At 42.8% G+C, this 20,126-nt stretch overlaps 1 protein-coding gene across 6 annotated transcripts in view; it reads right to left on the reverse strand.

The window, feature by feature from the left end:
- Positions 1-228: 228 nt before the first annotated feature.
- The window catches only part of SPECC1 (sperm antigen with calponin homology and coiled-coil domains 1), an 87,091-nt gene continuing 67,193 nt past the window's right edge, over positions 229-20,126 (reverse strand). For all 6 annotated transcript variants that reach the window (XM_021524945.3, XM_085557307.1, XM_021524944.4 and 3 more), the window contains 4 exons: positions 19,805-19,907; positions 6,313-6,429; positions 5,735-5,794; positions 229-5,032 (listed from right to left, as the gene is read on the reverse strand). In XM_021524945.3, the coding sequence (XP_021380620.2) occupies positions 4,943-5,032; positions 5,735-5,794; positions 6,313-6,429; positions 19,805-19,907 (370 nt within the window). In that variant the 3' untranslated portion in view covers positions 229-4,942. The remainder of the gene's footprint in view (positions 5,033-5,734; positions 5,795-6,312; positions 6,430-19,804; positions 19,908-20,126) is intronic.

Genomic DNA, 20,126 nt, shown 5'->3' on the forward strand with positions numbered 1-20,126 from the left:
TGTGGTAGAGGGGATGGTGGGTGCAGAAGACTCCAAGGGATGTTTCTGGCACTGTGCACACACTGCTCACCCTCTGCAATGTTCTGTCATTGCCTCCCAGGTGCTTTGAACTCTGGGATCTGTCTCACCTTCCAGACTGCCATCCAAACTGGCCTTGAAGACTTGCAGGGATGGGAGATACTTTGGATTTTGTACTGTATGTAGGTAACTGAAACATTTCAACAAACCTCAGAAACAGAAAAAGATTTATTAGAAATATTACACAGATTTTGCATCATACATTTTAATAATGTTAATCTTTAAATATTAGCATGTCCAAATCTGCAATGCTTAGTATGTACATTCTAATGTGCTCTTTGTATAAATTAGATTACGATGTAACATCTGTACCCAACAGGGAAAGCTAAAACTGTCAGAGGTGATCATCCCATATGACAAACTCAGGCCTGGACCAACAGTCAATAAAAACATTGTGTCCAGCACTGCCCCATGGGACTTGGCACACGTGCAAGTCAAAAATGGAGAGACCATCAGTTGAGAAAAACAAGTCACTTGCAGTTCAGTGAGAAGCTGGTTCTGCACCATGTTGGTGAGCGAGCGTCGATGGCACTGGAGTTGGTACAAACCAACACAGCTGAGCATAGTAAAACTTATTGCTGGGTTTAGAAATGTCTTCATGCTCCATGCCCTGAGTCTTTTTTAGGCAAAAAGCCCTCTTGTGACAGGGAAATGCATAATCTCATCCCATACAGCCCCTGCCTGTGATCAGATGCACAAGGCTCAGCTTTGCCAAGAGCTGGCCCAGTCAGATCCTTGCTGCTGGTACCCCCAGCACAGCAGGATGAGGGAGGTATGAACAAACCAATGAGCCCAGGCTTGTGTGGTCATTGCCAAGGAAGGGGCAAAGTCAGGGAAGCCAAAAGGTGGATTTTTGAAGAGCTCCAGGTCAGGAATCAAACTGGGAAGAACCAATCCTTCTGCCCATGTGCACTTGGTTTGGACAGAAAACTCTCACAGAAAACTTGCACAGAACCGGTTGCATGTACAAAACTAGAGAAAACCTGTAAAAAACAACTTCAAATCACAGAAAGAAAACTGCTAAACCTCAAAGCACCCTGCATAAGCCCCAAATCCCTCTGCTTAGCATGGCTGCCTTGCTGCAGTGCAGAAGAACGGAAAGTCTTTGTCCCCTTCGTGTTGCCATGACTGTCATGGGCACGGGAAGGGGAGCCTGGCAAAGGCAGCCAACTGTGCTGTGTCCTCTCCTCACCTGCTGAGACCCCACAGGCTGCACTCTTAGGAGGAATGCCCCTCAAGCTGACAGTCCACACAGACTCTCTGATGTCCTTTGTGACAAAGAGCCCCAGGCGTGTCTGTGCCCTGTCGCTGGGCTCTCCCTCAGTCTCACTTTCTGGAAAAGCTCTTCAGCCCTTCTAGAAAAACTCCTCACAGGGCTGGGCTCACTCCTCACACCTCTGTACCTTCCCAAGCCACGAAACAATCTGGACCTTCTCTGTCTCACCTGAAATCCCAGGAGCAGGAGTGCACCTCCCACACTCCAGCTCCGGTCCTCTCCGACACTACAGCACAACGCGCTGCCACATCCCTCCAGGAATGTCACTGGAACCCCCTTCCTAGCCCTTCTTCTCACCTGCTCACCCCAGATCAGCTCTTTGCTTCCCTGCAGTCCCACAGACTCCCCAGGTACACCAGGTACCCAGGTGGTGCCTGTGAGTGACAATTCAGGGAGCAAGGGACAAGATCTATCTGCCTGCGCACCAGGGAAAGATCCATTACTCCTAAGAGGCAAAGTCAGAAAGAATTTAGGCAGTTCAGGCAAACCTACTGCTCAACACTATCCCTGTCATATCATCACATTCAGGACATTTTCAGAGAATTCTCAGAACTTCCATATACCGTCTTTGCTTAACTTAATTGAATTCCCTAACTTTAAAGGCAGCTGGAACTTGGAATTTTGCAGCTCCGATCTGAGATATCTCACAAAGGCCTGCAGAGTCTCTGACACCAGGCCTGCAGGATCTCATACAGGATAAATTGATATTTAAATTTTAAGGCAGCATGAAAAAACAGCAACTTGTGAATATCAAGGTCTAGAAACGTAACTGTGCAAGGCTTAAAAGGAAGAAACCCCCCCAATATTGCAACAGTTAAATGAACAAATAAACAATACCCTTAATTTAAAAAAATAATCTGGAAAACCATCTCTCAAAGTATCAAAATGAGATGCTTTGCAGGTTTGAGGATAGAACAGTAACACTGAAGAAAAGGTAAAACCAAGTACCTTCTTCCCTACTACAACTCTGTGTTCTAACTCCTAGCTGAGTAAAAAAATTAGGAATACACCACTAGAATTAGGTAGAATTAGTGTTTGGTCTATGCTACTGAGGAAGCATAGGAGAGCAAGCAGCAAAGAGATGACAGAAACATTGCTTTGTACAAATCATTTGGGAAAAAAAACCCAATAAAACTGCTGGATCCCCCAGAACAGTCTGTAAGGGTAAAGTGAGCCTTGAGAGACAGAGCAGGAGGTAACACACACCTCGTGGACACTGGGCCACACTGGACACCCTTCCAGTGACCACAGGGTTAAAATTCCCTTTTTTACATCATTTACTCTGACTTTGAGATGTTTACCAGACACTGGGAATTAAAAGCGTTTTTCTCATCCCTGCAAGTGCCCAATCCAAAGCCCACTGAGGAATATGGAATTTTCTGTGCTGACTTCACTGCAGCTTTGAACTCCAGCCTGTTGGAGAGAATTGGGGTCCCTGCCAAGGGACACCTCCAGGGAAAAGAGCTGCTGCATCCACGAGGCAACGGGGCCCTGCAGTGCTCTGCTCAGCAGAGTGTTCCTCTTCCATCTTATCCTGTATTTTAGAACAACTCATCTTGGGTTCTCTATGGACAGCAGGGTGTGCTGAGAAATCCTGGAGAGTGGATTCCATAGAAAGGGCTCCCCTGCAATGAAGTGCCTGTGGCAGCACTCAGCTGCTTGCTCACAGTGCAGGATGACACCCAGTGTGCAGGGGCACTGTCAGTGCTCTCCCCTGGCCATTTTTATCACACAGCCTCTCCAAAGATTGGAACTGGACTTTCCCAGAGGCAATGGATTAGAATAAATTTCAGACTAAAGCCAAGAGCAAGAGATGGTTTTCTCGTCCTCCAGAACAGGCACACACTGCCTTCCTCCAGCATCTCTTTGTTCAAAGCACTCCCTGACCCTGGGCTCTACCATCTATTCCTGAGTCCTGTATTGTGCTGTGAGAACACAAAGTCTGAAATGTGTTGTTTCTTAATTAAATAGCATCATAAAGTAAAATCAAATCAAACAACAAAACACTATGGGGAACCAGAGGCTGAGATCAGCCACCTGCAAAGCCCTTGAAAGCCTGAAACCAATTTTGTTGTCTGAAATCTCGTTTCCATTTCCTGAGCCTTTTTCCAGGAGGCCGAAGCAGTGAGCACTAATATTTTGCAAGACAGAAATGATCCCTAGCTCCCTAGGACTAATGTTCACGAAGCATCAGGGTTAAACACAGTAACTAAACACCAACTTTCTCCTACCAGCATGCCCTAAAACAGCCAGGCAGCCTTTACATGCTCTCCCAGACCTGCTCCTAGAACAAATCCAGCAGCCTGTTGGATGCCTCCATCCTCAGAGACAAACACAAAAATTAACTTCATCAGGTGAAATGAGAAGAACAGAGTAATGGACATTAACAGTGTCTGTCAGCATTTTCCTAACAGTGTTACTGAGGTGGGAAGCTGCTCCCTGGCGCCTGAGCTCCGTGGCACAGATGGGTTCCAGTTACACACTCTGTCATCTGTGGAGTGAGGCTGCACCTTCCATTGCTGCTGATATATGACTGTGCTCCTTTACAGCATAACATCATTTCCAAGCATGTACCAGTGCCCCATGGGCTGTATTTCGTGGCCCAGGGCACAGGCTGTCTCCAGATTCCTGCCTCTAGGCAGCAATGACATAGCTGTGCTGACCAGACAGGAGCAACACAGAAGGAAGAAGTTACTCCACTCAATCCACAAAAAATATGAGATGTCACTGTATTGCTCACCTCATTACTGGCACCTTCCAAAATAAAGCTATTAAATTGCATTTGCAACGTTTCTGTGATAACTGTGCCTGCACAGTTAGCCAGGAAACCAAGCTCTGGCTTCCCAGAGTAATCAAGTAATGAAGTTGGAGTAATAAACCTATTTTTCCTCAAATAGATTATTTCTGTTTGAGCTGAAATGAAGTCCCAGCACTTAACAGGATCTTTCTGAGTTATTTCACTAACTGGTGATGAACAGAGGGTGGTTTCTGAGTTACAAATGATCCTGTTACCATCCTGCTGGTTATGCTATGAGGAAATTAGTGCAGTTATTGGGTGAGATGCGTGAGAGTAACTCAGGTTAAGGTTCTACAACTTAAGTGCATCTGTCAAGGTATTTTATAAAATACATGGAGGCAAGAAAAGAACATATACTTGGGATGAGTTAAGCATGTTTTGGCAAGAAGAGCATTTTTGTGAGCTTTTGTATTAATATTAATCTCCCAGCCTCCCTTGAGTGCCAGCATAATCCACATTGACTTAAAACTTCATTGTGTAGCAGGTCTCCTGTCAAGGCAAATGTTAGCCCAAGAGATCCTCTTCAGAAATATCCCATGTGTGCTTGAAAACACTTTGCAATTTCCACGTGGGAGTAAGTTTACCAATGGATTTGGTTTGCAAAGGTGGACAACAGGAATTATTTGGTTGCAGTCCCAGACGGAATCGAAAACACGGCAGAGCTTCCTTTCACACTAAGAGCTTAGGTTGTTGGTTGTGGAAGAGGAGCAAGCAGGTTTTTAAAGTGATCAAGTGCATCTGTAGCATTCTTTGTTCTCTTCCCCACTCGTGTCCACCTCTTGCTCTGCAGCTCAGGTCTCAAAGTACTTGTAGATCTGGGCCACGTACTGCATGACGCTCTGCCAGTCGGGCCGGTCCGTGTACATCATCTCGCTGAGCTCCTGCACAGACACAGCACCACGCTCAGGCAACGCCAGCACGGCTCCTCTGAGCCCCCTCAGCACTTCTGCTTCCACTCCTGAGCCCCTTAAAGCCATCAGGACCATTGCAAGGATCCACTGGCCAAGTGCAATTCTGAAATCTGTTAATGCAATCTACAGTCTAAAATCAGCAGTCAAAGATCAGTTCTCTACATGACTTCATTTAAGCTGATCCTTCTTTGCTTCTGAATCTAGTTCATGAATCCCATAATAGTTTTCCCTTCATATTAAACTTCTCTCTCCCTTGTAATATAGTTAATTTTGGGAAAGGTTTTTTGAATAGTTTGACAAACAGTTTAACATCTTTCTGTTTCTTAAAGCACTAAAACAAAAGGAAATAAAATGGTGCGACCATTAATGTAATGGTGCAATATGGCAAGTCTGTCCATAAAATTATGAATAATCTGCAGCTGGCATCCAAAAGAAGGACATAATCCATACCTTCATTTCAATACTGGATGACCTTTAGCAATTCCTCCAAATTGTATTTATTCTGTGATTCTACAAATTCTTTCTTAAAGTTCTCCTAGCACCATCCTGATGATGGTGGTGCAGCCCTCCCCACTGTGTGACACTTTGAGTGCAAGGTCACTGACATGGCAACAAGGAAAGGTGTTAGAATGGTGTTTGCAGCAAAAGCCCCCTTGCTAAAAGGTTACTCACCAGACTGGGTTTGATGCCCACGCTTTCAGCAGCTTGAAATGCCAACAGCAGATTTCTCTTCTGTAAAAATGAAAGTCCAAAAGGATTAACATCAAAGCACTATTCCTGAACTTTTCCTTACATCTGGTTACCCAGTAAGTTTAAATGAGCAGGTGTATTTGAAAACTAAACCCCTGGGTTCATACTTGCATGCAGACTCTTTTTTGAGTCTTATTCACTCAAAAGTTCTTTGAATAGCTCATCTACTTCTGCCTGAGTGGCACCCTCAGTTTTTGACAAATAGTTGTGAAACTGGGGACAGCTGGGGGAAAACCCACGGAAGTTCTGTCTTTGCTATGAGTGAAAGGTTTCTGCTGAGGTTTTAATTAGTATTAGGCATTCTTGTACATAATATAATTCTTACTGTGATAGATATTGTTTGTGTGTTTATTTGCAGCACTCACTGGACTCAGTCAACTTGTCACTGACTCTTCACCCAGCATTCCCTGCATTTCTCTCCGGGAGTTCACTGTGGGTTTCCTTCTCCTTTTCATCCATTCTGTTCATTGTGAATTCTGCAAATGTACTACACAACTTACTTTGTCCTGGCTGTTGAGTTCCTGGTAAGGAATATGTGCAGGCAAATATGTGTGTAGGAGAGCACAAAAGGCCAGCCCATCACTCCAGCTGCTGCTGAAGTTGGTAATATCAATATTCTGTAAAAGAAAACATGAGCCATCCTTGAACAGTGCTGCACAACAACAACAAAAAAAATCTCTAAACAATAGTTCCATGCAGCCATGGAACAAAAAACCCAGAGGTGAGCTAGAAATATCTGTGGTGACACTCCCACACCACTGCTGCCTCCAAAAGGAGGGAGGTGAAGAAGAAAAATTTGCAAATAAATAGTCTAATAGAGTTGTGAGTTTACATGGACAAGAACCATCTTCCTTGCCTTGTTTCTAGACACTTGGATTGTTTTTTGCTAGCCACATCTCTAACTACAAGGCTGCACTCAGGTGCACAGAGCAAGCCCAGTTTCTCTGTTCATGACAGCTGAGGTCCAGAACCATGGGAGTTGCAGTGACTACAGAAACAGAAAATAATATTTTGCAGTCAGCCCATCTGCAGAGAGCTCCTTTAAAACAGAAGATTTCTGGGGATACAGAGTGCACTCGGGGTTCTTCCCTGGATGCTCTCACAGGACACAGCTGCAGTTAAAACAGGCCCATGGCCCAGTTCTGCTCCTGTGAACAAGGTGACCTTTCTGATGCTCCTGTCTGCACTGCCTGGCCATACCAGCACACTAAGGAATTCCCATGGCCAAGTCTTGCTGCTGTAGTTGCAAATAGCAGCTAAAAACAGAACAGTGAACTGATACAGAGCAAGAGCTGCTGGAGCAGGGAGCCTCTGGGACATGATGGAGCTGCAGCATCTCCCACCCTCCTGCAGGTGTGGAGTCACCTCCAGCCCTCCTCAGCAGCCACTTCCTCCTGGGTGCTCAGCTTCAGTTCACACTCCCCACCTCTGCATTTTCTTTAGTTAGCTGTTTTCTCATTTCTTTCAAGACTCCCCCAAAGACAAGGCTTTTACTGCATCTCTCATACAACAGCTGATGCACACATTAAAACCCAGACAGGAATTATTTCAGCATGTGCTCCTTGCTTCTGATGCCTCACTGATTAGTTATCCAACCTGGATTTGGTCCAATCCGACAGGATTTCCAGTTAGTAATAAATGTCCATAACCAAATATGACTCAAATTGAGAGAATATTTCAGGTTAAAATACTTTGTCTGTAATAAATCTACAACTCTAATGGGCTCAGAAAGCAGCTGACACCCCCACACTGCATCAACCATCACGCTGTAGGACTCTATTAACATCTGTCAGTGGAGACAATACAAAATACAAAAATGTGGCTGAACACTGCCACAAGAAAAAAACCAAAAAAACCAAATTTGCTTTGAAAGCTGTCTGGGCATTGCCTATTCCATAAAATTCCAACTTTTTAGTTGGAAGACCAACTTTGTGCGTATGGAATTGGATGAGCTGGATTATTCTGCTTTCTTGAAGCTTCAGACAAACAAGTTCCTTTCTATTTATCAATCTGCAGTTAGTGGGAAAGGACTGACTGCCAAGTTACAGAAGTGTTTTTACTGAGGCCAATATGTTTTATCAGCAAATAGCTTATCAGCAAATACCAATATTCTCATTTTATACTGTAGGAAAGAAATGGAAAATGGAGGTTGTTTCTCCTCTTTCCCAAAGGCCATGGAAACAGGAACAAACAGAGCCTTAGTTATGCAATGGGACTAGACAAAAAGGCAAAGCTTGTTTGTGTAGGAACATTGTATCTATCCTCATTTTCATGATGCTACTATGAGACATGTGAGATACAGAACTGCTCCTTCACACAGTATTTCGCTATCCCAGAATCAGTTTAATAATTTTACTTATCTTTGTAATTTTAAATACACCTAAAGCTCTTCTCCTCTTCCCAAATCACAATATCTACACATAAGAAGTGCTCATGTCTACACCAAAACTAGGTCAAAAAATCCTCACCTCCCCAACAAGCATTGTCCAGCCAGTCATCCTCAGTAACTTTTGGATCTAAGTCTTACAAACAAGCAAAAGTTCAAGGATAGGATTCTGCTGACCATGTTTGTACCACAGATGAAATCTGCTGCAAAGTGGTTTGCCACAATCAACAGCCAAAATGAACTCAAATCTGAATTTTTGTCCTAAATGCAAACCCAAAATGAACATTCAAAGGTTCAGCTCAACTGTTCAGTTCACAGTACAATAAAAAATATCTAGGCATACTCAAGCCCACTTAGTTCCATTTTTACAGCTAGCAAGAATCAATTAATGTTGGGGTTTTTTTCTTTAAATAAATGCATTTCTATTTCATACACAGTCCAAACCCCTCTCCCTGGCACTTTATCTTGGCTTCTGTGTTAGATACTTTTCAGTTTGGGATATAAGGACATGGTAAATGAAAAGTGATCTGTGTTTTGCTACACTGCAGCTTTATTTGTAGTACCTCCCCACTCCACCACACCAAGAGGAATTAAGTCAAAATAGAGACAACTCTGATTTCTCGTAAGATCTCTGGCTCCCCTGAAGCCATTATAAAAAAAAAAAAAAAAAAAAAGGAAAACAATTTAGGGAATGAACACCTCGGAAACTATTCCCTTCTCTTGGTTATTTTGGCAGCAGAACCCGTCTCAGTCTTGCTGCCACACCTCTCTCCCTATTCCCCAACACACAGCCCCTGAATATGTGGGAGCTATTTGTGTCCATGCTGGTTGTTAATGCACAATCCCAAACTGCAGGAGGGTGATTTCTGTGTCCCAGTGTGCTCACAGCAGAACCCCCACCCCAAGTTCTGAAAAACTGCATGTGGCTCCTCATGAGACACCCAGAAAGGATGGCACACACTCTGAACCATCAGAATGAGTGCAGGGAGAAATGGGAAAATGCAGCAGGGATTCAGATCAAACTGAGTTGCAGCATTCATCAGGAAGGGGGGGGAAATTTGCTGTAATACAGCCACAGTACATCCTGTGGTCAGTGGCATCCCAGGGCCTGTCCCCAGCACTCCTGCAGTGTCACCCATCAGTGGAAACACATTTAATTCTCTTCAAGTTCACATGTGAACTACTCTACATGCACTGGGAATGATCACACATTGGGATCTGGAAGCACATCAGGGAGCACAGCTATCTAAGTACCCAGTAGGGTCTGTTTCTATGGACATTAAAGTTAAAAAAAAAAAAAAATATCCAGGCAATGTTATTTGGAAAATAAATGTACAATCTAGGATATTAGTGTCAGGTCAAGCCTAAAAGACACAAAACACCTGGAAGTGATTGACCTTAGCCCCCCATTCCAGGAACAGGACCTTTCCTGCCGATAACAGAGCCCTTGGAGAGCCCTGCTACAGACACCCAGGGAAATCTGTGTGATCTGTTCTCACTAAAAACAATTCTTTGTTTGTCTGAGGAACAAACCACCACCCCATTAGATTTCACTCGATCTTTGACTCCAAGCAAAAAGCAACAATGACATCATGCACTCTTCATTACAGTCTGAGTAGGTTAAAATCCTGATACAAGATATTCCCACTATGCACGTGTTACTGTGCCCACAGCAATGGCTCTGAGTCATATTTTTCTCCCTGAGAGCCAAAATTATCAATTACAGACATGAATCAGCTTGAAGCTAGCCTGGAACTCTGAGGAAGAAAGCCTGCAAGAAATACAACCTGAGCATCATTATTCCATTCTCTCAGCATCCAGCATCCCTTCCTGCCTCTCCCATGTTATTGGTATGGAATGGCACACCAGGAACCTGCCAGAATGGCTGATCATGGAGGTTCAGCCCATGCAGAATATAAAATTAAATACTTGAAAATAAATCTATTAAGCAAATAGATTCAATTTATTGCATCTATTCAATTTCCTTGTTTTTAATAGCAGTTCTCCTTCCAGTGGCTCAGCTTCCTCCAGCTCATCACTACCCAGGCCCCCACAGCTTCTTTTGAACAGCTCACTGGTTTTATGTGGATATGTTTAAACTCATGTCTGAACAGAAGCCACAGCTCTGCACATCTGAACCCTGACCTTTCTAATGCAAAATGGATCAAGGTACCTTGGCAGGCAACTTCCAAAGAGGACCCAAACCTACCCATCTTTAACAACTGCTGTACGAAACTGCAGCTCTAATTTGATTTATTACACCCTAACTGGCTGGGGCCAGGTTAACAGGGTTCAGCCAAAGAGGTTCTATTCAAAGGAATCTTCAGGCTCTCACTGGGCATTTTCCAAACACTTCCTAAGAAGTAACATGAGGAAAGGATGGCTCCTTTCAGCCTTCTTAACAAACAAAACACTCCAATTCATCTGAAATGCTCCAGCAAAGATATGAAACATCTGGGCAATCTACTGGAACTATGAGTGAATGAGAAGTGTGGTAAAGTCCAGTTAACAGGGATGAAAGGCTTGAATGCCTGAAATTAAAGGCTGCCTGGATTCTTCTGTAATTGCAGGGTACACCCAGATGACAACTGAACACAGCTATTTTCAATGGAGAGCTGCAAGTCTGAAGTGATTTGTACATCACATTTAGTCCATCTACTACCAGGAAGCTTTCTGAATTCTCTTACCAATTTTTTCCTCTTAAATGGAATATAAAATGAAGTAATGCCTTGTGATTAAAAGAAATCAAACCAGCAATGTATTGTAGAGAGATTAAGTGGGTAGCCAGGACCGGGAAGGAAGCCAGGTGACCTCCTATCCTCCAGCCTGTATTAATATCCCTGGTTCAAATGGCCCAGCCAACTGCAGTCTCCAGAAAAATTGCTTTAAATTTCTTGAAAATGTTGTGTTTTTTATCCCATAATCCATATTTCTAATGCTTCTCTCAGCATGTCAGTTGGCCATGCATCTTATTGCTGATTACACATGTATGGAACAGCAGAGCTCGGATCACAAAATGCTCTCTGAAAATGCAGTTAAATCATGCCATAACAGCACTATGAACTGAAAAGGAACTGATGCCAGCTCTTTAGAAGTCATACCATTTACTGAATTTCTTTTTATAAAGAATCCCTGCTTCCCATCATATTTTTAGGTTCTGTTTGCTCCTTTCTCCACTGCTGCCACAGGTGCTGCTTCGGGTTTACTATTCATCATTTGCTTAGTAAGTGTGAATTAATGAGCCCTTTAGCAAAGACAAGATATTAGAGGATTTATGGCTGTAATTTTTTTTTTTTTTTTGCAAAAGCATCAAACATCAATTTGCTATATAATTCACACAGAACGGAGACATTTAGATAGAGGAAATTTTAAAAGGGTATTATGCATCCTACAGAAAGATGTTTCAGCTCCCAACTATTTCCATCTCAAAAACCAGAGAAGACACCAAAAATTCAGGCAGATCCAATTTTCTTATATTAACTTTCCTATCTGAGGCAGACTGGCAAGAATAGGTGGAATGATGCTCTCTAAAACTTTGTGTTTAAAACAAGCTCATCTGGACAGGAGCTGTCCTACAGACATTGTTCAGAGTAAACTGTAAAGCCACTCTAAAACAATCTGCACTCTTCAAACTCAGCTCTTTCTTCCTGTGGTTCAGGACCTCTTCAAGGCAGCTTAGTTCTGATACTGTGGTTCCAAGGGAGAGGTGGTGCTGAAATGGCTGAAGCTTTCATGAGAATAAAAAGTGAAAGTAGTAGCAAATGGTTAAGGTAATAGTGATAAAGTAATTATGTAGCCTCCAATTTCCTTTGCTTCCAAGGCAAGATTCCACTGACACTGAAACCATTTCTGCAACCATGCAGTGAGAAACCAACGTGCCTGAGGAGCCAAACAGCTTTACTGCTGCCTTTTACTGCTCCTTTTGTTTGCATTTTTATACATAAAGACTGACTTTTTATAATTAAAACAAGTTCTAGTGAACACAGGCTGAGAGTAGCTGCTGGCACACCATATAACAAACAGTGGATGAATCTGAACCTTTCCCAGCAAACAATCTGAGTTGTTTTGAATGCAAATAACCCCATGACAAAATCCTCATTACTAAAAGTCACCTACTACAAAGGTCTCACTAAAGGTTAGTAAAGTTACAGGGGTTTGTACATATTCCTCAGTTTGGGTCTTAATTTATTGCTATGCACAAGAGAGAGAAAATGTATAAAACCAAGTTCACAAGGAGCTGGCTGGTTGTTAAACATACAGGACCAAATGAGAACTGGTCTAGGCAGAAGCAATTTTATGGATGTGTCTGGGTCATTTCATAGATGAGGTAATGGTGACAAGAGATATTTATCAAGTGTGACTGTTATTTCTGTAATTTCCACCAGTCACATTCCTTAAGAAGGCAGAGCAGGAGTCACTTCTGTCTGCAGAGGTAGATTACACACCAAAAACAGGGATTAAGGGGTTCTCCCTCTTGTAATAATCCAATTAGACATTGATCAGTTCTGGGTTTTGCTCTGCATGTCTCTTTTCAGCCTGAATTCCCCTTGTTGTGCTCCCTTGCTGAAAGGCAACTCCCTGCTTGCCACACAACTGCCACTTCCATCAGCTTTCTCAGCAGCTCCTCTAAGTGACACCAGTGCTGAATGCCACAGAGAAGAAACAGACTGGGCTGTGTCCCTTCATCCCCAAGGCTACAGCAGTGAAGATGCAGCAGCACAGCTCAAGGACCACACAGATACTCTGGGGAAGAGGGGAGGGAGAGAGGGGGGAGGAATTAGCTCCACTCTGTGTCCAAGACAGCAGCACAGCTACTTCCTGCCTGGAGCCCTGGTGCAGAATTGCTAATGACCACGCTGGCTGCTCCCACAGCTCTTTCTCATTATCTGTATTGAGAATTCAGAGATTAGGCATGCCCTGGAATTCCTGGGCGGAGGGGCAGGCTGCAGACTGCAGCAGGCTCAGGGTGGAGGATGGAAACAAGGTGGGCAGAGGTCCCAGCAGCAAAGGTTACTGCTGGACCAGCAGCAGGGCCCAGCTGCCTGCCAGTTAAATTCCCAGTTTGGAGCTGTTCCAGCTGGTGACCAATCAATTCAGTGTTTTCACTGATTGTCAGTGCATCCAGGCAACACAAGGGAAGTGTCTTGGACTTTGGGATGGACAGAATGTAAATGCTATTTTTAAAATGACCCAGCAGGATAGAAAGTTACGCATGAGAGAGCTGCATTTATTTTATCCCTCCAATCAAGAGACTTGTGTTTGTTTAAAGGATAAAGATCTCTATGTGAAAAAAGGTAGAGCTTGGCTCAAGTTATTTGGCACCACTGGGGAAGCACGTCTGTGCACTGGCATCACTGAGAAGGGGTGATTACATTGGTAATCAACCTGGTTATTCCTCACATGCCATGATTTGGCAGCTGCATTTTAATTCCAGACACCAATCTTCATTCCAGCTGGGACATACAGATAGACTGCATGTACACATTCAGCCATAAGTATTTCTGTTTAGGAAAATAATGCTTTTTCCTGCTTGCTCAGCAGGCTCTGGCCAGCAGCCTCTGATTCTACAAAGAAAATTGGGACTATCTTGACATTTTTAGCCTGTATTTTCATGAATTAAAATCTCTCAAGAGTTCCCTTTTTATCAAAGCATCTTTCCATATATTTTGAAGTTTTTATAATTATGTCATCTATATTTTAACTGCTATAAAGATCAAGGCAATGCTATAATGTAAGACTTCCAAGGTCACAAAGATGGTCCAGACTTGGAAGCAAAATTCCTAACCAATGCATTGTCAGTTTGAACACAGGATAATCTCTTCTATCTCAAGAGCTATTAGCAAAACTCCTTTCAACTTTTGTACAGATAGGAAAAGTCAACATCCTCCTCTTCATCAAAGATCAGAGAAACACAGAGGGAGCCAGAAATTTCATCCACTTCTCAGAAGCTCACAGAATAGAGTAGGTAACTCCCTGAGAAAGACTCACTGCTTATATCCTGCTTCTAAATGTCAAAGTGCAACAAGTGCTGTGGACTCAGAGCTCTTTAAGCTTGTGCAGCCTCTCAGAGCAGAAGGGCTGGTGCTGGGACTTCAGGGGATGTGTCACTGTCCAGCAGAGCAAACCTGCCTGTGTTACTGGTGTGACTCCATGCTTTTTCCTCTGGCTCAGCAGGCTCTGATCTCAGGCAGGCAGGCTGCTGTGGCACCAGGGAAACCTCCCCAGTCCTGCCCAGAGCAGAGACTCTGCCATGAACATTGCTCAGAATGAATGGACGGCTGCCATGCAAATCCAGAGGGGTTTTGTGCAGTGTTTTTCTTCACCCACGTAACAGAGCCCAGGAGTTACTTGTTTTGCTGTTAATCTTCACAAAACCACAGTACTGTGGGAATTCCAGGCTGCACATAAACTGTGCAGGACAGCAGATGGGATTTAGTTCCTCGCTTAGAAAAGTGAACCTGTTCATCTGCTCCTCAGTGCTGCTGTTGAATTAGGCAATGCCACTGCCTACCTCCTTCTCTGGACAAGTGAGATATTTAGATAGAAATATGGTTAGTTTAGATGGAGAGAGCAATTGATACAATTTGGGAATGTACTGAAACAGTTTTAGGCTACTTGTTGACACAAATACACAATGTAATGTACAAAGTGCACATCTGGTGATTAAGAAACAACTGGGTTCTCTCCTGTATTTCCTTAGGACAGGGCACAGCTGTGCTGGGATTCTCAAGGCTTTAAAACTAAGCTTCATTATATATGTGTCAAAGGAAGTGTTTGAGCAAGCCAAGTCCTAGGTATCACATCCTGACCAGGTTCAGAGGGTTGATCCTGGGTTTTGTCCCATTCAGTTGATTCTGGTGAAGAATCAACTCTGCTGGAATACCAGCCTGAGTACCAACTCTGAGGATTATGGTAGCATTTATATTTTTATATCTATATTTTTTTAACATTATTTACACAGCTCTGTTTATTTTCTGCAGTCCAAAGTGATGCCAGCAAAGTGCTCAGCTGACAGGTAGAAAAGATTAATGCTTAAGCAGACAAAGAATGTCAACTGCTCACACTAAGGACATACAAAATAACAGACTTCTTGTTTCTAAACATAGCCCTTATTTTCCAGAATAAAGAAGAAACCTTCAAACATGGATATGTTAAAGCACAACTGGCCACGAAGGAGCTTTAGGATCTCCTATAAAGCATGTCCTCACAAAGTGCAGCCCCAGAAATGCACCTATTTGATGCATCAGGAGTCCAAAAATTGCATCCTGGTAGTGTGTCCCAGCAGAGTCCATTTCCCAAAGGAGAATGGTCCCATGACCACCTGACCAAAGGGAATATGTTACATCCATCTTTGTGCATCTTTGGGTCACACTTAATCCGTGCTGGATCTCATCCAGCCAGCAAACTAGGCAAAAAAAGCATCAGAAAAAGCAGGGTCTAACAGCATGGAACAGGGCTTGAGAACAAGGAGGATTTGGAGGAAATACTGCCCAGCACAACGAGAAAAGAAATGCAAATTCCTGTGAGAAAAAGCCACAAATTCGTAAACAAAAAGCTGGTATTAGTCTGAGTTTAAACTGAACACAAAAGGAAAAAGAGCTTTATATTAAATCCACTGCCAAACCACCAGTCGAGCAGTCTCTTGCTATAATTACTTGACCAACAGCAAATACTACAACAGCTTTATTTTTCTCCCTAAGCTTTTGCATCCCTGCTCCATGAAGAGCTGCCTTGATCCACAGCTGATGCACTGACACTGCCATGGTCAGGGAGGTGACACCATGCAACGGCTTGAAAGCACAGATCAAGAATACATGAAATACATTTTCAGAGGTTCAGCTGCCATTTCCCTTTATCAGTTCTAGGACATTCCCTGTCTGCTCCTATTTAGAATTCTTCTGCTTAAAACAACCACGGAGCTTTACTCTAAGAGATGGTGGATCTTCAACAAATGGTGGATCCCAAATAGGTCCTGTTAAACCAAACATCACTTTGAATAAAAGAATAACTATGAAAATCTATTGGAGGAAAGAGCCAGTCTCAGATCCTCTTTTCCTCTGGGCCACAGGAAGGATGTATAGTGGTTGAAAAGAGCATGAAAATAGTTCCGTATTCATTAACATGGTGGCAGTTCCTTCTCTCTAGAGAGAGCATGTGTGGCAGAAACAATAATCCTCAATTCTAATGATCATGGGTTAAGTGCCTCTTAAAGTTCAGTGTTTTCACAATAGATCTGTGAATAGCAACAGACTTTCATCTAGAGAGGTTTGGCCCCTTGACAAATGGTCTCCACAGAGAGCAAAGAGAATCTGGGCACTTAAACGACACCACAGTCACTAATGACATGATTATGGAAGGTGATAATGCAACAAGAATGCCTCAGCAGCTTCCAGGAGTTGCAGCTCACAGGAACTGAGCCTGTTGGAAAAAAGGCACCCAATTCCTGCTTCAGACTGCTGCTAGGATGTATCATCTTTTTAAATAGATGAAAAAAAGCCACAAGACAACAGAGAAAAAGCTATTTTAACACAAATAGCTTACTCTCAGCAGGATTTGTGGTTTGAAGTATTTGTGGTAAATGAGTTTCAGAGCCACAAAAGCATTTCTCAAGCCTGGCCACCTCATGGCCCTACATTACACACCATGATGTCAATGAACTTGGAGAGGCAGAAGGAACAGCAGAACTGTGTATCTGGCAGAAGAGAGCCTGTACCACTGCACAATTCTTATAGGGAACCATACATTAGATTTGGCTTTTTGAAGTGGAGATCTTCCACCAGGAAGTTTTGCACAAAGACACTGAGTCCAAAGCCTGATTTCACCACAATTCTTGCTACTACTGAGACTTTTTAGCACCTCCCCTGCACATTTATTCAGAATCAGTGGGCAAAATGCCAGATAACCTTCATCTGGGCATCAAAACATGACAATTGAAATAATACAATCTGTTGTGTCACAGTTTATGCAATCCCACTTTCATATGCTTTTCTCCTAGTCCTTAAACTGAACTCCCACTTTATTTTCACTCCAGTGTTTCTGTTTTCATGTTCTCAATATTTTTTCTTAGTATGCATATCTTTCTGATGTCAAATCACTGTTTAAATAAGGATCTTAGAATTGACATAGCCAATTACAGAAACATAGATGCTTTCATGTTTCCCTTGGGTTACTCTAAACTCATGCAATTTCTTTTTTTAAAAAGCAAACAAAACCCTCTAGGCCACTGCTAATTTGTGTTGCACTTCCCCCAACTCCCCTCAGTGTCCCTGTTTTGTTTTATGAGATTGCCTCCTGGGGAACATGCTGAAGTTCAAGGCCAGGGAATGTTCCCACTGTAGTCCATGCAAGGAGTTTATAGTTGAACTTGGTCTTAAACTAAATGAGTCTATATTTGCCAGGAGCAGGATGAAAATTTCTACCAGCTTAAGTTTTGTATAAATTAAAGCATTTAAAAAGTATAATCCTGTGTGCTGGTCCCTAGGTCTCATCCCCAGATACCTTCCTAGGTCATTCATCCAGCTTTCCTCAGGAAATCTGGGACATGGGGAGTAGCTGCTACTGAGAGTATCAATTATTCTAATCAATTTTGCTCATACTACTTGATGAAATCATAACTTAAACAGAAATGAATCCCATCTTCCCCCCAGCTCAGATAAGGAATTGCTATCACACATTTTGCCACCAAAAAGAGAAGTCAGGCAGCCAAGCAGCAAGTTTTTAATGCTCTCATTCTGCTCTGTCACAGGGCTGAAAAGAGTTTGCATCCCAACTTCTCCCTGATTCTGGCTTCATGAGAGGAATGACATGACAGATTATCCTGGAATTTGCACAGATGATGCCTCACAGGGGTGTTATCTCTGGAAAAGAAGCCATGCATGTCATCAGGGCTCTGCTCTGTGGACTTCATTACCTCATTCCACCCTTGCAGTGGCTGAGGCAGGAAGGAGGATGACGTTCTTTACTCCATTTCTTGTACTCAAGAATGATAAAAACTCCCTGTGGAGCTTAACATCAGCCTTACCATGGGAGTGCAGGGGTCTGGGAAAAGCAAGTTCATGATGAGTTAGTGAATGCACAGCAAAGAGTGCAATGGGAATGAGAGGCTGAGGAAGAATGTCCAAGAGAGAATTCCTCTAAACAAAGCAGTGAAGATAGAGAGGCAAAATTCTCACCATAAATCAATATTGTGATTGTGCTTTGGTTCTTCTGACTTTAATATCTACCCTGAGATGTCACACAGGCCTCTATATTTGCAAAGCCACATCCTTTTTTTTCTAAAAGCAATATGTTTAGTTCAACACAGGTGTAAATCAGAGAAAGAAACCTACAGGCTGATGCTCAGAGAACATTTCTAACAGTGAAAAGGGCAACACTGCCAGGAGAAAACATTACTTTTGAGATAGGTTTGCTGGCTTAGCAGAAGTTAGACTTAGGAAAGTTTTATTTTCTTAATTGTTTTCTGAGGACTGCGTGGGAATGTTCCCACATACTTTCAAATCCAAGCCCAGGAGAATTTTAGTAGAGAAGATATAAAATAAACCAACTCAGCATAGAACACACAATTTCAGGGGACAGCACTGTAGCCTTTGAGGCAGTATCACAGAACTGGAGGCTAAACACTAAACCTGGCCTCATTCTTTCTAAGCTGTGTCTAAAGTCAAGATTTGTCTCCAGCACCTTCCTTCTGGGAAATTACTGCCAGCCAGATGAACACACCAGTGCTAAGAAACAACTGAAAGGAAAGCCACTGTCCTCTCTTCCAAACTCCTGCACCCTGCAGCTAATGCTTCATAAAGAAATGCTCAGGAAGAAAAAAAAAAATTATTATTGACTTTAAAAGATGGAATCTGCTTTTATTAGAGACTTGCTCCAGGGTGCACATCATGTGGTGATAACTGCTTTGTCTTCTGCTCCAAGTAACAAACAATATTATTCCTAAGAAAGAAAACTCCCAACATCATACCAAACCAAAATCTTCCTGCACATCCAGCATCTACCACAGGATGAAATATTGTCTGTAGCTTCCTTCCTTGCAGAACCAAAGGCTTAACTCAACTGCACACCAACACCAGCCAGGAAAGCACAGCAGTGGCCATGCAAGACCTGGACAAACCATTATCCCCCAATAACAGTGAAAATCACTCTGCAAAGAAATGAGACAATCTCAGGCAAGTCTTTGTAAATTCAAGCTGCAAACTTCATTTGGTCAAGGCCACACAATGAAATATTTCTTTGGCTTTGTAGACAGGACTAAAGAAAAAACTCACACAATAATTAACTGCCCACAGAAACCTACAGAAAAAAAATATTAGAATGTACTTTCAAAAACTGATGTTAAATTGAGGCTGCTGCACATATACACTCTATTTCTCACCATCAGCAAGCTCCAGTGCAGTAAATATTTTGGGGTTTGCATACAAATTACTTATGACAATGCAACATTGGGGAATGCAGCGTTAAAGAAATCCGAATGAAGGGGATGGAAACAGCCCATAAAAGCAAACATGCAAAAATCAACATACAATATTACTCATATTTCTTTGAAGTGACTGCTTACTGCATCCTACAGGAATGTGATTAAGGTAAAAAGGTACCTATTTTCTTACCTGGTAACCTTCAGTCTTCTTTTGGCACCATTTCAGCAAAGCATTCCTCTTGGAACCCCCATACTCCCGAGCCAGGGCTGCCAGGGGGTCCTTCCTCTCCACACTAAACCAGGGAAGAAGGGAGAAGGCAATAAATACACTTGAAATCTCTTTAATTTTTTACAGTGTGTAAATAATATCTGTATGACAAAGCAGAATGGCAACACAGAACATGAACATAAACCAAACTGAATTAGGTTTTGGAGCTTGCAATTAGTATTTTCCTTCACACAAGGTGGTGTCGTTGCACATGAAGAGCTGAAAAAACAGAACCTGTGATATC

This window comes from Lonchura striata, chromosome 19, assembly GCF_050655825.1.
Source record: "Lonchura striata isolate lonStrDom1 chromosome 19, ASM5065582v1, whole genome shotgun sequence".
Classification (NCBI taxonomy): Eukaryota; Metazoa; Chordata; class Aves; order Passeriformes; family Estrildidae; genus Lonchura; species Lonchura striata.